The sequence below is a fragment of the Felis catus genome, chromosome E3, assembly GCF_018350175.1.
Source record: "Felis catus isolate Fca126 chromosome E3, F.catus_Fca126_mat1.0, whole genome shotgun sequence".
NCBI lineage: Eukaryota > Metazoa > Chordata > Mammalia > Carnivora > Felidae > Felis > Felis catus.
The window spans coordinates 31388873-31404738 of NC_058383.1; the positions used below are offsets into that span (position 1 = coordinate 31388873).

General features: G+C 42.8%; 1 protein-coding gene across 5 annotated transcripts in view; it reads left to right on the forward strand.

The window, feature by feature from the left end:
- GSPT1 (G1 to S phase transition 1) overlaps nucleotides 1-15866 on the forward strand; it is a 34492-nt gene that overhangs the window by 16112 nt on the left and 2514 nt on the right. For 3 of the 5 annotated variants that reach the window (XM_045048331.1, XM_023247000.2, XM_023246999.2), the window contains exons 4-13: nucleotides 408-635; nucleotides 1635-1668; nucleotides 4864-4941; nucleotides 7172-7352; nucleotides 7981-8135; nucleotides 8533-8673; nucleotides 9765-9858; nucleotides 10862-10942; nucleotides 14710-14883; nucleotides 15759-15848. In XM_045048331.1, the coding sequence (XP_044904266.1) occupies nucleotides 408-635; nucleotides 1635-1668; nucleotides 4864-4941; nucleotides 7172-7352; nucleotides 7981-8135; nucleotides 8533-8673; nucleotides 9765-9858; nucleotides 10862-10942; nucleotides 14710-14883; nucleotides 15759-15848 (1256 nt within the window). The remainder of the gene's footprint in view (nucleotides 1-407; nucleotides 636-1634; nucleotides 1669-4863; nucleotides 4942-7171; nucleotides 7353-7980; nucleotides 8136-8532; nucleotides 8674-9764; nucleotides 9859-10861; nucleotides 10943-14709; nucleotides 14884-15758; nucleotides 15849-15866) is intronic. The other 2 variants (XM_045048329.1, XM_045048330.1) reach the window with 2 other exon arrangements.

Genomic DNA, 15866 nt, shown 5'->3' on the forward strand with positions numbered 1-15866 from the left:
AGTTGATGCCAAAGTACTTGCAGAGGAAAAAGCAGAGATCTCGTAAATCCTGTGTTCTGATTTTAAACTTTGCTGCTTGCCCTCTGTCAGGGCATCCTGACCCTGGAACAACTGGGCTGTTAGGAATGGTACATCTCCTGTTTACATCTTGTGTGGCCTCATGGAAATGAAGCTTCGTGAGGATGGCAGTCGCCCATAGTCTCTGTGTCGGCTCTGATACCAGAGTGGGGCCGGGCTTGAAAGCCATAATCCATTTCTGTTGTGAAAGATTTTCTTGCTTATGTTTCACTAGACATTAGGAAATGGAACTAAATATGCAAAATACGTTAGTTGTTTGAAGGCATCTGTGTTTTAGAGTACAGACTGCGATTCTTTTTCAGAGTACTAAGTTAAGTGTCTTATTTCAGTAGAAAATGGGGAGACAGAAATGTCCCCAGAAGAATCATGGGAGCACAAAGAAGAAATAAGTGATGCAGAGCCAGGGGGTGGTTCCTTGGGAGATGGGAGACCCCCAGAGGAGAGCGCCCAAGAAATGATGGAGGAGGAAGAGGAAATACCAAAACCTAAATCCGTGGTTGCACCGCCAGGGGCTCCTAAAAAAGAACACGTAAACGTAGTATTCATTGGGCACGTAGGTAAGTTGCTCTCATAGCGGTGAAAGAAATGACCGGTCATTGGGGTACATCAAACAGCTACTTGGAGATGTTTAGTGAAACTGAACTGAATTAATCTGAAAGGTTTCTGATTTTTAACTCGATAGGTTTTTTTTTAAGCTGGCAAAAAAATTGCCAATGCTTTGATTTTGAAGGTGGGACAGAGAAATAATTTTGTGATGGCACAGAAGCAGGAAGAAAATTAGCTTCAGTATATTTGTATGTGATCCACACTGATGGCGGTTAAACATCTTAAGACATTTATGAATTAATATCCTAGATAATGTGCTTCCTTTTTGGGGTGACTTCAGTTAATTTGTTTATTTTATGGGCTTCATCTAACCTAGATAGTTTCGTTTTGTCTGACCTAGGAAATTAATTTGTTGTGACTTCTAGATGCTTGTCAAGTTGCTGGTTAGCACAAAACAAAACCCTGTTTAACGGACTCACACATTCCCTGACCATCTGACTTATCCCCCAAATTGTGAGAAAACACAGAATTATGTGTTCTTTTTTCCTTCCCTTTGTCTCTGCTTCCTCCTGACTATAATGCTATACCACACTATTTTAGTAGCAAGGACTCCCTCTGAAATTTATAAAGGAATGCCTGTATTTGCTAAAATTAGGGAAAGGCACACGACCTAAATGTAGTTCATAGCTCTTCGGGTGCTTTCGCTCTCCCCTGAGGATGCCCTTGGGTAATTGATATTCTGTTGCTGCTGTGCTCTTAGCTGAAGGTCAGAGAGCAGTCTGTTCAAGAATCTTCTTTATCAGTAAAGTAGTTGTCCATTCTTCTCTACCACGAGTACGAGTTCGTCATTGTTGAGCTGGGAGGGGTCTTAGCAGCTTCTTTTGCAACGACATCATGTAATTGTATGTGCTAAGTGGTACCTTTAGTTGTATTAGTGTATATAGTGGGTTTTGTTTTATTTTTTTGTACACCCGTGGTTTGCATATTATTGATGATGTTGTTACTTTCAGATGCCGGCAAGTCAACCATTGGAGGACAGATAATGTAAGTCTGTATTTTTTGTTAAATAATAGAGTTAATTTGACTGAATAAATTTTGGGCATTGTGAACATACAGTCATACAAAGGAAATCAAACGGGTCACCTGAAAAAGTTACAAAGACATTACCTGTAAGGAAAGCTGATGTTAATTAAGAAGGAATTTCTGCAGTGTGATCAGTTAGTATTTTCTAAATTTTTTTTAATGTTTATTTATATTTGAGAGAGATACAGACATAGCTTGAGCCGGGGAGGGGCAGACAGACGCAGACAGTCTGAAGCAGGCTTCAGGCTCCAAGCTGCAAGCTGTCAGCACAGAGCCCAGCTCGGGGCCCGAACCCATGAGCAGTGAGATCATGACCTGAGCCGAAGTCGACCGTTTAACTGACTGGGCCACTCAGGTGTCCCAATCGTTAGTATTTTCTGATGGATTTTAGGCATTCCCTAGAATTCTTTTATCACTGTCCCACTCTCGTAGAACATTAACTAAGTGTGTTTCTGAATGCTGTCTTTTACATTTTTTAAAATAAAAACTAAAATAGAACCCTAGATTATAGGCAATCTTAGTTTGCTTTGAATATCATTTTCTTGGGAATAATGAAAACCAGCACTTAAATCGGGTACTTGGGCAGGGGAATCTCATTTTTCCATATTCATCAGCTCTTAAATCCTAGGTGGATTAATCAAAGACAGGTAGTCTGGCTCACATGCTAAGATAACTTTTTATCATATGTAGAAGCTACGTAAGTATGCAAACATCATGGTTGACCTTTACAATATATTCTAGTATTGAAAATTTTATTTTTAAAGTTTATTCATTTTGAGAGAGAGAGAGAGAGAGCACACAAGTGGGGAAGGGGCAGACAGAGGAGAGAGAGAATCCTAAGCAGGTTCTGTGCTGTCAGTGCAGAGCCTGACATGGGGCTCTCTCTCACTAACCTGGATCGCATGACGTGAGTCGAGACCAAGAGTTCAGACACTGATTGAGCCACCCAGGCACCCCTGAAAAATTGTTTTAAGTAACAGGTCTTAGAATTTGGGGGCACCTGGCTGGCTCTGTTGGTGGAGCGTGTGACTCCTTTTTTTTTTTTTTTTTTTTTTTAGAGCATTTGATTCTTGAACTCAGGGTTTGGGATAGAGATTATTATTGTTGTTGTTTTTAATTATATTAAAATTTTTTTTAATGTTTATTCATTTTTGAGAGGAGACAGAGTGTGAGCCGAGGAAGGAGAGGCAGAGAGAGACACAGAATCCGAAGCAGGATCCAGGCTCTGAGCTGTCAGCACAGAGCCCAATAAGGGGCTCTAACCCACAGACTATGAGATCATGACCTGAGCTGAAGTCGGATGCTTTACCGACTGAGCCACCCAGGCGCCCCCCATTTTTAAAAAAGGTTTTACAGGGGCGCCTGGGTGGCGCAGTTGGTTAAGCGTCCGACTTCAGCCAGGTCACGATCTCACGGTCCGTGAGTTCGAGCCCCGCGTCAGGCTCTGGGCTGATGGCTCGGAGCCTGGAGCCTGTTTCCGATTCTGTGTCTCCCTCTCTCTCTGCCCCTCCCCCGTTCATGCTCTCTCTCTCTCTGTCCCAAAAATAAATAAACGTTGAAAAAAAATCAAAAAAAAAAAAAAAATAAATAAATAAATAAATAAATAAATAAATAAGGTTTTACAGTTTTAATCCCTCCTACATTAGACCCCTTTTCTTTAAACCGTGTCATCCATCAGAGGATCTCAAGGGCATATCTTCATTATTTAGTAATCTTATTGGTAATCTTGGCCAACTTCTGAAAATGTCTACCACACGCCTTAAAATAGGATAATAAATAGAGATCCTTCCATCAATGGATGGAAGTGTTGGACCCGTTTGATTTTGTGTCTTAGGAGAATGTATATTTCTTGCTTATGGGCTGTAATTTTCACGGGTATTTCACTAGACTTCTGTGCTCAACTGGTTAGGAGCGTGCACGGTAGATGACTGCAGAGAACACAGAGATGAGAGCTCAGAGGAAGGCTTTGGTTTGGATTGAGTTCAGGGAAGCAGTTCAGTATTACTAAGGAATTGTTTTAAAATTATAATCTCACTTTGACAATATTTTTAAGTATTGAATGTTGAAATGTATTAATAAGACTGAATTGCCTGAGCAACACTGTAAGAATTATTTTCTTTTATGTAGTATTTCTATTTGCCCTTGAAAAAATGTTTATTCTGAAATAAGTTTAGACTTAGAAGTTTACAAAGGAATAGTACCGAGTTCCCATATAACTTTCTTTCAGCCTGCCCTACGTGAACGTTGTTAAATAACCGTGGTACGGTCGTTAAACTCGGAAGTTCACATTGGTATAATAATCCTATTAACTAAACTCTGGCTCTTGAATTTTACTGGTTTCTCCACACGTGGCGTTTTTCGGTTCTAGAATTCCACAGTGCATTTAGTTGTTCCGTCCTCCAGTTTCCCATCTTTGTCTCCTCCAGCTTGTGACATTGCCTCGTTCTGGTCTCCCATGACTTCATCATTTGAAGGGTGCCGTTTAGGACGGTCTTCAGTATGGGTTCAATTGATACTTTTTCACATTTAGATTGTGGCCGTACATTTGGGCAAGAATCTCACACGGGATGTTGTGCTCTTCTCAGCATCCTGTCGAGGGTGCCTCATGTCAGTATTCAGTGGGTTTTCTTTTTTTAATTTTGTTTTATTCTTTTTTTTTTTTTTTTTTTTTTTTTAATTTTAGCGTGAGCGGGGGCGGGGGAAGGGCAGAGAGAGAGAGAGAGAGAATCCCAAGCAGGCTTCACGCTCAGTGTGGAGCTTGATAAGGGGCTCGATCCCACCACCCTGGGATTATGACCTGAGCCGAAATCAAGAGTTGGACACCTAACCAACTGAGCCACCCAGGCACCCTTTAGTGTGTTTTCTCTACTACTGGTCATATTAGCCAGGATTACTTGGTTCATGTGTTGTCTGCCTGGATTCTCCACTGTAAAGTTATTATTTTTCCCCTTTAAGTGTAGGGAGGTAATTTGAGACTATGTAAATATCTTTTCCTCTGAAACGTTCCACGGCTTGAGCATCCATCAGTGGTTCCTTTATTTTAAGATAGCTGTTTTCTGGGGTTGAAATTCCCCTGAAGACCTTTAGAGTTTTCCTAAACTTCTCTGAGTAATTTATGAGCAATGGAATGTTTACTTTTGTTTTCTTTGATTGCAGGTATTTGACTGGAATGGTTGACAAAAGGACACTTGAGAAATATGAAAGAGAAGCTAAAGAAAAAAACAGAGAAACCTGGTATAGTATACCTTGACGGCACGATAAATTACTTTGAAGGAAACCCTGCCTGCTGCTTCTCTAGTCTCCTGTGATATAAGCGCATGAGGTCTCAGATGGTGTCATAATACAGGAGAGGGGTCCTTTGCCCTCATACTGCACAGTATATTGGCTCCGGATGACTTTGGAGCCTACCCAGGGAGCCTGGGAACATCCAAGTGTCAGTAATAGACTCGTGGGATAAATTCTAAACCATCCATTTGACGGGGTCATTACCTAACCACTAAAAAAAACGCATTTATAGAATTTGTGATAACCAGAAATAGAACTCAAGTTACAGTGGAATTTGGGGAGAAAGCAGGTGATGTGATCTTACTTAGAATGTGATCAGTAACGACGTAAATTAAACCCTGGAAAGAAAAAAGAGTGGACAGAATTATTGACAGTGCTTGCCTTTGAGTGGTGAGAGAAAGGGTCAGTTTTTTTTTTTTTCCTTCTAATCTTACCTTTCTTTTAAAAGTTCAGGTTAGGGGCGCCTGGGTGGCACAGTCGGTTAAGCCTCCGACTTCGGCCAGGTCACGATCTCGCGGTCCGTGAGTTCGAGCCCCGGGTCAGGCTCTGGGCTGATGGCTCAGAGCCTGGAGCCTGTTTCCGATTCTGTGTCTCGTTCTCTTTCTGCCCCTCCCCCGTTCATGCTCTGTCTCTCTCTGCCCCAAAAATAAATAAACGTTGAAAAAAAAAAATTAAAAAAAAAAATAAATACAAGTTCAGGTTTACCTGGGACATTCATGGTTTTTGTTTTGTTTTTTAATTGTTCTGTATCAAGGGAAAAGATCTTTATCAATGTTGTACTAAAAATGGATTATCTACTATGAAATACAGATGATGAGTTATCTAAATTAATATGTACTATTATGAATGCTTTGAACTTACATAAATTGTTTTCACATGGCAAAGAAATACCAGAATAATTTTTAGTAGGTAACCATTGCTCCCAGATGGTTGTTCGCAGTTTTCACTTTTGAAAAATATCCCTAGATAGCGTTACTTGTATTATACTTGGTGCCAGGCGATTATAAAAACTCACAGTGATATTGGCATTGGTACTAAGTAGCCTTTCTGTGTAGTCAGCTTGTTTCCATAAATACTCTTTGCTTATAGAATATATATACGGGTTTTCCCCCTGTATATCCAAAAGTAGAACATTCCTTTCAAATCTTTTGTAAGCCAAAATGGCGTGAAGCAAAGAAGCAATTGTCATCACTTTACCTGGAAGACATTTTTTGAGCATTCCCAGACCCAGAGAATAATCTCTCGGGCGTTTCTGATAACCTCAGGACTCATCTGTGCTAACGGATACACACAATAAATGGCGATACAGCCCAGATGCGCAGACACAGTTCAAAGCTGCGACAGCTTGACGCAGAGATGCTGAGAGGCTCCTGGGGCAGAAGCATGTGGTGTCGCCCTGGCCGCTCAGTGCCGTGTCTCGCCCTTCGCTGCAGAACAAACACTGAACGCTAGTTTTGCTTTTCACTTTTTTTCGTTAAAAAAAAAAAAAAAAAAAATCCTCTTTGAGTATCTTTCAGTTTGTAAGAACAGGTACTAAGGTAGGTTGTTTGTAAAAGCAAAGTGGCATAACATGAACTTTCAAAAATCAGGGGATACCTGTAATTGCCTGGATATTTGCAAAAGCTCTAAATGTTTGAATCACAATAATAAAGGTTTTATTCTGTCAATTTTCATTTCTACCCAGTCCTATTCTTTTTTTTTTTTTTTGAGAGAGAGAGCGAGCAAGCGCACAAGTGAGCCAGAGGCAGAGACAGAAAGAGAGAATCCCAGGATGGGCAGGAGAGACAGGGAGACAGAGAAAAAAGCAGGGCCCACCCAAGCGGGGCTTGAGTTCACCCTGTGTGGGTCTCAGACTCATAAATAATGAGATCGTGACCTGAGCTAAAGTCAGATGCCGAATGACTGAGCCACCCAGGCGCCCCGTGATTTTTTTTTTTCTGATTTTTAAAATTTTTAAGTAACCTCCATACCCATCGTGGGGCTCCAGTTCACAACCCCGAGATCAAGAGTCGCACAATCCACTAACTGAGCCAGCCGGGCGCTGCTGTCCTGTTCACGATTTAAATGTTCTATTCTGGACATAAAGCTGGATGTCCTCATTACACCTTTAGCGGTAGAAGAATATCTTAAAAACTCGTATGTTCTTAGTGACATTACTCTTATTTCTAAATTACTGCAGGTACTTGTCTTGGGCCTTAGACACAAATCAGGAAGAACGAGACAAGGGTAAAACCGTCGAAGTGGGCCGTGCCTATTTTGAAACGGAAAAGAAGCATTTCACGATCCTGGACGCCCCTGGCCACAAGAGTTTTGTCCCAAACATGATTGGTGGCGCTTCCCAAGCTGATTTGGCTGTTCTGGTAAGAAAGACCTTTCCGGTCCACCTGTGTATTTGGTAACAGCCTGCTTCGTGGTGAAGTGTTTTGATTTTACCCTCGAACAGCTAGAACTCAGGTTGCAGCGAGCTGTAGCCTCCGGTCACAGACGTCACTTTTGTCTCACCTGCTCTCAAGCAATCTTTGTAATCGGATTCACGTAGGAAAACAGCGTTTCATCTTTTCTCTGCCGTCGCTCCTATCTATGACCGTGTCAGAACTTAGTGTCTGCTCAGTCTCATGCCTGATCGGTTTTGCACATTTCCCATGTGCAGTGGGTACAAAACTGAGTAAGAAATGATCTGTTTTCTCAAGGCTTTCGGGCATTTTGCAGGGTCGTTCGCTTTGTCCGGGTGCCGGCACTAAGTCACGTGCAGGTGTGAATTGTCAATTATAAAGGCATGATAGATTTTGGAAAATTGGGGGATCAGTACAAACATGTACCAAAATCTTCAGCCATTTAGATATCGGGATGTTCAAAAGCATGCATGTTGTAACTCACTTATTTTTATTTTCTTGCAAAAAGCTTCGATAAAACTGAAAGGAAAGATTCCCCGTTCCTCGGAGGGTAGACGTGAATGTGTAAGAGTAAACTCTGGATTTCTTGGAATAGGTCATCTCTGCTAGGAAGGGAGAGTTTGAAACTGGATTTGAGAAGGGCGGACAGACGAGGGAACACGCGATGTTGGCAAAGACGGCAGGTGTGAAGCACTTGATTGTGCTCATTAATAAGATGGATGACCCGACAGTGAACTGGAGCAGCGAGAGGTGAGCTTTGCCGTCTTCCTGATCTGTACGGGCATCTTAGTGGGACAGAGGGTGGCTTTGCAACTGAGTGCTGTTTGCCCCTGCGGTTTTTCTGAAACCTTAATTTGTCGGGGGTGCCTGGGTGGCTCGGTGGGTTAAATGTCTGGCTTTGGCTCAGGTCACGATGTCGCGGTTCGTGAGTTCAAGCCCCGCCTCGGGCTCTGTGCTGACAGCTCAGAGCCCGGAACCCGCTTTGGATTCTGTCTTCCTCTTGCCCCTCCCCCTCTCATGCTCTGTCTCTGTCTCTCTCAAAAGTATAAATAAACATTAAAAATTTTTTTAACCTTAATGTGTTTAATAGTGAAACTGGAGTTCACTTGTTTCATATTATAATGGAGTTATTTATAAATATTCATAGATACGAAGAGTGCAAAGAGAAGCTAGTGCCATTTTTGAAGAAAGTTGGCTTCAATCCCAAAAAGGACATCCACTTTATGCCCTGCTCGGGACTGACCGGAGCAAATCTTAAAGAGCAATCAGATTTCTGCCCTTGGTACACGTAAGTAACCTTTGCTTCCGTGTAGAAAAAATTTATGTCTTTATAAGTAATCTCAGTAAATACTTTCTCTGACTTCGGCTTCAAAAATACCGTGACCTTTGCCCATTTGGTAATTGTGTTGTCTTTTTGTTAATTGAGTTGGGAGAGTTCTTTATGTACCGAGTAGAAGTCCTTTATCAGATAAATGATGTGCAGATATTTTCTCCTCGGGGACACCTTTCTCGACAGTGTCCTTTGAAGCACAAAAGGTTTTAATTTTGATGAAATCCAGTCTGTGTTTTCTTTTGTTGGTTGTGCTTGTGGGGACATACTTGGGAAAACGTTGCCTAACTCAGGCATGAAGACTGAGCCGCACTATTTTCTTCGAAACCTGTTGTGGTTTTAGCTCTTACAGTTAGATGTCTGCTGCATTTTGGGTTCGTTTTTTTTTTTTGTTAAAGTCTTGATTACTGAGCTTTTGTGAGTTTTTCAAATTGGGAAGTGTCTCTGAATTTTATTAGTATTACTATTATTATTTTTTTTTTTCCAAGGTGGTTTTGGCTATCCTGGGTCCCCCGAATATCTTCACGAACATTAACACCAACTTGTCACCTTGTTCCAAAAGGCAGCTGGGATGTTCATGGGGATTGTGCTGAATCTGTAGATCGCTTTGGGGAGCATTGCTGTCTTGGCAGTATTAAGCCTCCCAATTCATACACTCTAGCGTTACAGAGGAAATGATTTTATAGAATCCTGATTTTAGAGCTGGAAAAGTCCATAAAAATTAAGTAGCAGAATGTAGCCAATTTATTACAAACTGTAGGCCGTTTGCTATAAAATATTTTCTAAATCTTAAGTTTATGAGAAAGCTTTTTTATTATATTTATATAATATTATAATATATTCTGTATTATAGAGCTATTGTGTTATTTTTTGCGTTTTCTGAAGAATGAAGGAAATGAACTGGATAATAAATTGGTTGAATGAGCGAGTACGTGGGTAGAATGGAAGTATTATTAGAACTGTTTTTTGTATAAAGTTATAGTCCTGTAATTTCTTAAAATTTTAATACTTCTGTTGATGCTCTTTAATGGATATTATTATGTTTTCAGTGGTTTGCCATTTATTCCGTATTTGGATAATCTGCCAAACTTCAATAGATCAGTTGATGGACCAATCAGGCTGCCAATTGTGGATAAGTACAAGGTACCCTGAATGTTCAAGAAATTGGGTTTTATGGGAGGTGAAGTCATTGTTTTGTGTTTTACATTATGAAACAGTCCTGATAATTAACAACATAGCATAGATGTCTCTCTTTTTTATTGTTTTTAATGTTTATTCCTTTTTTTTGAGAGGGAGTGAGAGAAGGGCAGAGAGAGAGAGGCAGACACCGAATCCAAAGCGGGATCCAGGCTCCGAGCTGGGAGCATAGAGCCCAACATGGGACTCGAACCCATGAACTGTGAGATCATGACCTGAGCCGAGGTCGGAGGCTTAACTGACTGAGCCACCCAGGCGCCCCTGGAGGTCTTCCTTAGTGGCCATATGTTGTTTAGTGATATAGATGGATCGCTATTTAATCAGCCAGCCTACTTCATTTAAGCTGTTCCCCACTAAGCCAATAATCATTTTTTAGAGAGAAAGTCATACAGGGAAAAACTGCTGGAGGCAGAGGATTTACACGTTACGGTTGATGGATACTGACCAGTAGCCTTCCAGATACTGGGAGCAGAGTACGTGAGTGCTGGTCGGACCGCAGCCTCAGCAGCGCGCTTTTGAAGTTTTATCGATGTCATGTTTGCTCTCCTCAAATACTTCATTCTGTCAGTAGCTCCCTGCTATATTTTTTGAACAAGTATTTTTCTAATTTTTTGTATGAGGAAGCAGGCTCAGATTTTCAGAGAATCGGAGTGAATTGAAACATAATTCAGATCTTCACGTGTAAAATTCTGTGCTGTTTCCAGTAGCATGCTTTTTTAGATGTCAGGCATCCTTCTTAGTGTGACAACTGTACATGTGCTGATGACAAACAATATGGAGTGTTTGTTACCTGTCCCGTGTTTAAGATTAGTCCTAAGCATTCTGCCACTTGAGCTATAGGTTTTCTTTTATGAGTAAGCCCCATAAGATTTCACTTGGGGTTGTTGAACTGTTGTAGAATAGTAATAAAAGTCTGCAACTCCGTGTTTTTAATTTCGAATTTAAACAGGATATGGGCACCGTGGTCCTGGGAAAGCTGGAATCAGGATCTATTTGTAAAGGCCAGCAGCTTGTGATGATGCCAAACAAGGTAAGAATTAGTAATGGTCTTATTTGGATTTCGTCTTGAAAACAGTAGCAAGGAGCTAGAACTTTTAAAAAAAAGTTAGGGATTTCCGTTAAAAGAAAACTTTTAAAATCCATGATTACATTTTATTAACGTCACGTGCACAGTTTACTACAGAGTAAGTGGTATTACAGTGACCCAGTGACAGATGGGGAGGGGCCGGCACTATATTAGAGCTAAAAGGTTTATCAAGACAGCTCTGCCTCTGTTCTTTCACAAGAGGCAGGTAGGGGTCTGGAGTGGTTAAGTGACCTGTTGCTCTTAACACACTGGGTTATCGAGCAAGCCAGGGATGAAGAGTCAGGTTTAACCATGGTATCATTGGCCTTTTTTTTTCTTCTTCTTGTACATAGTTACGTTGGATACTATAAAATAATGTATCCCATCTGTGTTCCTTACCTGTTTTTAGAGAAGAGGGTTTGCCTTAATTATAAATGAGTCTCATGTGAATTCTTTGTTCCTATCGTTTTGTAAGTTGTTTACTGTTGGAGAGGGTTTCATTCAAACACGCAGAACCCCCATGAATTCTTCCTTTGTGTTACGTCTGACTGCTCAGTTGCTGATAATGACAGACATGTAACTAAGGAACTGTTACCTGCCTCCCAGAGCGGCCTTCTCTCCCAGCTCCAAAGATGTTTGTGTAGGAAAGTAGGCCTGAGCCATCAGAACCTCCAAATAGAGATTTTGTTGGGTTTAAGGGAGAATTTCTTCACCATGCTTATTCTAGGCACAGTGAATTAGGAAAAGTATCCCTTGCCACTGTAACGTTTAGGTATGATTGGCGCCTTACAAATTGTACTTTGAGGTTTCTTGATACCTTATGCATTGGAGACTGGAGTAGCCTCTCCTGGTCTCTTTTTACCAAGGTATTTATCGCTTCAGTTGAATGTCAGGGACAGCGAATGAAAATAGTGCTCATTATAAATCCGTAGAGCAGTCACAGGAGTAGTTTGGTCGTGGTGATGGAAGGCAGATTGGTGGTTCCAAGAGGTGAGGGGACAGAGAATGGGGAGTGACTGGTTAATGAAAGGCACGGTTTCCTTTTGGGGTGATGAAGATGTTCTGGAGCTAGATAACTGGTGATGGTTGTACAATATTGTGAAATGCCAAGTGGCTGCCCCTGAATTGTACATTGGAAAGTGGCTGAAAAAGGTAAACTTCATGAGTGTGCCATCACAACAGAAAGAAATGTACAGTCTGCTGTGAGCAAGTGACCTAGTGCCAGGCCCTAGCCATAGAGGAGGCGTCCTCGTAGGCCCGTTACAGCTGCTTGCTGGTCAGGTCGCTGTAGCAGGGCTGTGGCCGTTAGGGAAGCCTTAAAAACTCCGTTCGCTTTAGTCCTGCTGAGTCTCCGTGGAACAGAGTTCAATATTTTAAAAGACACAGATGCCTATCTTACATTAAAAAATTAATGGGGAGGTAACCTACGAAATGGGAGAAAGTAATTGTATATCATTAATCTGAGAAGGGGTTAAATCCAGAATATATCAAGAACTACAGGGTGCCTGCCTGGTTGGCTCAGTTGGTTGAGTGTCCAACTCTTGATTTTGGCTCAGGCCCTGATCCCAGGATCATGGGATCGAGCCCCGGGTTGGGTTCCTCACTGAGCTTGGAGCCTGCGGAAGATTCTCTCCGTCTCCCTCTGTCCCCTCCCCTGCTCACGCTCTGCTGTCTCAAAATTAAAAAAAAAAAAAAAAATACAAGTCCGCCAGAAAAAAAAGAAAACAATCGACTAAACAATGAGCAGGGGTCTTACACCTGTCTCCGAAGATGTGCAGCTGGTCAGCAGGCACCTGAAAAAGATCTCCGCGTCTCTGATCATCAGGGGAATGCAAATTGGAACCACAGCGAGACGGCGCCTCGCACCCCTCAGGATGGCTTCCGTCAAAACCCCAAATAGCAGATGTCGGTGAGGGTGTGGAGAAATTGGAAAACCCTCGTACGCTGTTGGCGAGAATGTAAGCGTGCACAGCGGCTATGCCAAAACGTAACGATGTTTGCTCCACATTTTAAAAATAGAATAATTACACGATTCAGCCGTTCCACTTCAGGACATGTGCCCGAAAGAATGGAAGGCAGACCTCGAAGAACCAAGAACCGATATCCACAGCATCACTTACAAAAGCTGAAATGGAGAAGCAGCCGATCGTGGCCATTGACCGATGAGACAAACGAAACGTCTGTCCGTACAATGGACTGTCATTCAGCTTTTCTGACATAGGCTTACAGCATGGATGAGCCTCAGGGGCCTTGTGCCAAGTGAATGGAGCCGGTCACAAGAAGATAAATGATGTATGATTCCATTTAGGTGAGGTATTTAGAGCAGACAATCCTTAGTGCCTTTTTTTTTTTTCCTTACTTTTTGAGAGAGTCCACGCAAGCAAGGGAGGGGCAGGGAGAGGGGGACAGAGGATCCCAAGCAGCCTTTGTGCTGACAGGTAGACAGCAGCAAGCCCAATGTGGGGCCCGAACTCAGGAACCATGAGATCGTGGCTATAACTGAAGTCGGGCACTTAACCGACTGAGCCGTCCAGGTGCCCCTTACCTTTCATAAACCAAGAGAATTTGTTGGCCTCTGTCTTAATTTTTGAAACTGGATTAATTTAAAGATTGGACTGGCCGCATTGCGTTAAGCCGTAGAAGAGTGTGTTTGGGAGAGCGATTGTCCCGCTGGATTATTGGACAGAAAGTAGCAGACGGTACTTGTTAGTTTGTGTGCGGTGGGACTGCTGGTTTCTGCCCCTTTGTCCTGTTACCGTAAAGACTTTAGCTAACAAATCTGGCTCCATCTCACTTCTTGGAAGGAATTTCGACAGCTGTCAAAAAGGTCTAAGCTGCCTTCTGGGAAAGGAGAGCGTTTTGGGTCGGGGAGGGGAGAGACTGGAGTTCAGCCCACCGCGGCGGGGAAGAGTGCATTCTGGATTCGCCGTCCATTACCTGCCGTCACCAGGTTGTTTTGTTTTGGGGTGTGTGTTTTAAAAAGACGAATTCTCTCCAGGGGCAGAGATGGAGTAAAGTAAGGCAGCGCTTGTGGGTATTGCTTTTCACACTTTTTCCCACCGGTATGCTCTTTTTTAAGTAACTGGTAAGAGATGGCAGTTTTACCATTCGTGACGTTTGGTACATTCACAGCTGTCACCGCTGTCAAGTTCCAGAACGTTTTCAACATCCCAGAAGGAAATCCTGTACCCATTAGTCGGTATTCTTTTTTTTAATGTATATAGTTTTAATGCTTATTGTCGAGATAGAGCAGGGGAGGGGCAGAGAGAGAACGAGACAGAAGATCCAGACAGGCTCTCTGCGTTGAGACCGCAGCCTGATGCGGGGCTCCTCGAACTCCAGAATCGTGAGATCATGACCTGAGCCGAAGTCAGACGCTTAACTGACTGAGCCTCCCAGGTGCCCCTAGTGACTGTTCTTTCAAAGCTTAATTGTTCAGAAAACTTTGGAGATGTACACTCTTCAGATATCTGGGGTTGAGAGGTAGTAGAAACGGTGTCCTTTGGAATCCTAGAATGTAATCATCGTAATAAAAATGACGTTCATCAGATTCAAATCCAGATGTTAGATTCAGTGTTCTGGCTCATCCACGATTTGCAGGAAAATGTGGCTTGAAGGGACCATTCGGATCACGTTACATTCTGCCGTGCAGCGTGTGTGTCCGAAAACCTCCAGTTTGGGGTTTATTTGCATGTGGTTTTTTTTGTTTTTTGTTTTTTGTTTTTTTCAAGCACAACGTGGAAGTTCTTGGAATCCTTTCCGATGATGTAGAAACTGATTCTGTAGCCCCAGGTGAAAACCTCAAAATCCGACTGAAAGGAATTGAAGAGGAAGAGATTCTCCCAGGATTCATCCTTTGTGACCCTAATAATCTTTGTCATTCTGGACGCACATTTGATGCCCAGGTAGACTAGTCGTTGTAATTGCCTTAGCGGTCTTCATCCTCCACGTGCAGTCAGAATGTAAATGCTCTTTGCCTGATCACTGGTGACCCTCCATCGTGTGTAGCACGGGAATGAGATAGGGGAGGTCATACATACATATCACGGCCACCGCGATGTCACACACACACCCGGTCTGCAAGAGGTGGTATTCTTCGGAAGTTCCTTTTTATTTTTGGTCACCTGTTGGTAAGAAGTATTACGACTTAACATTTTGCTCAGAGCGTCCTTCCCTTGAGGAGAGCACAGCCACCTTGGAAATGAGGCTGTGTCTGTTTCTTCAGGGTAAGTCCCCTTCCAGACACGAAGACACAGGGTGTCCGTGTTCTTAGCTACGTGACCTCCCCACACGGATGACGGAGCACGACTGGCGTAGCTCACAGAATTTTCGAGTTCTGTCCCGAGCTCCTATGACTAGGCAGGATGGGTTTTGATGCTGGGTACGAGGCTGTTTACTTCTGCTGGGCCTTAGTCATCGAGAATTGGATAAAACTGTGAAGTTCACAGCTGGAACAAAACAAATGGGAACCAGCTGCAGTGCCAGGGAGTTCCTTCACTCCTCGGGGAGGAGATGGCTTGGAGAGACAGGCTTCTCAGGGTAGTCTGCCCGCTGGGTTTCTAAAGTCGGGCTGTGGCCTAGAAGATGGGTAGGGGAACCATCTCCGCGGTCACGCTTGGATATCAGGCCGCTTGACCCAGCACTTCTAACTCAACAATAAGTTCAGTTGGTGTCCTGCCAAGATGGCGGGTTCCACATTCCGGTGGTACGAAGTGGCTCTGCAGGACGGTCAGGTCTGTTTCACCCCAGGGATAAAGATGTGCATTGTTTTGTTTGACAGATAGTGATCATAGAGCACAAGTCCATCATCTGCCCAGGCTATAACGCGGTGCTGCACATTCACACCTGCATTGAGGAAGTCGAAATAACAGTGAGTCGAAATTCTTTG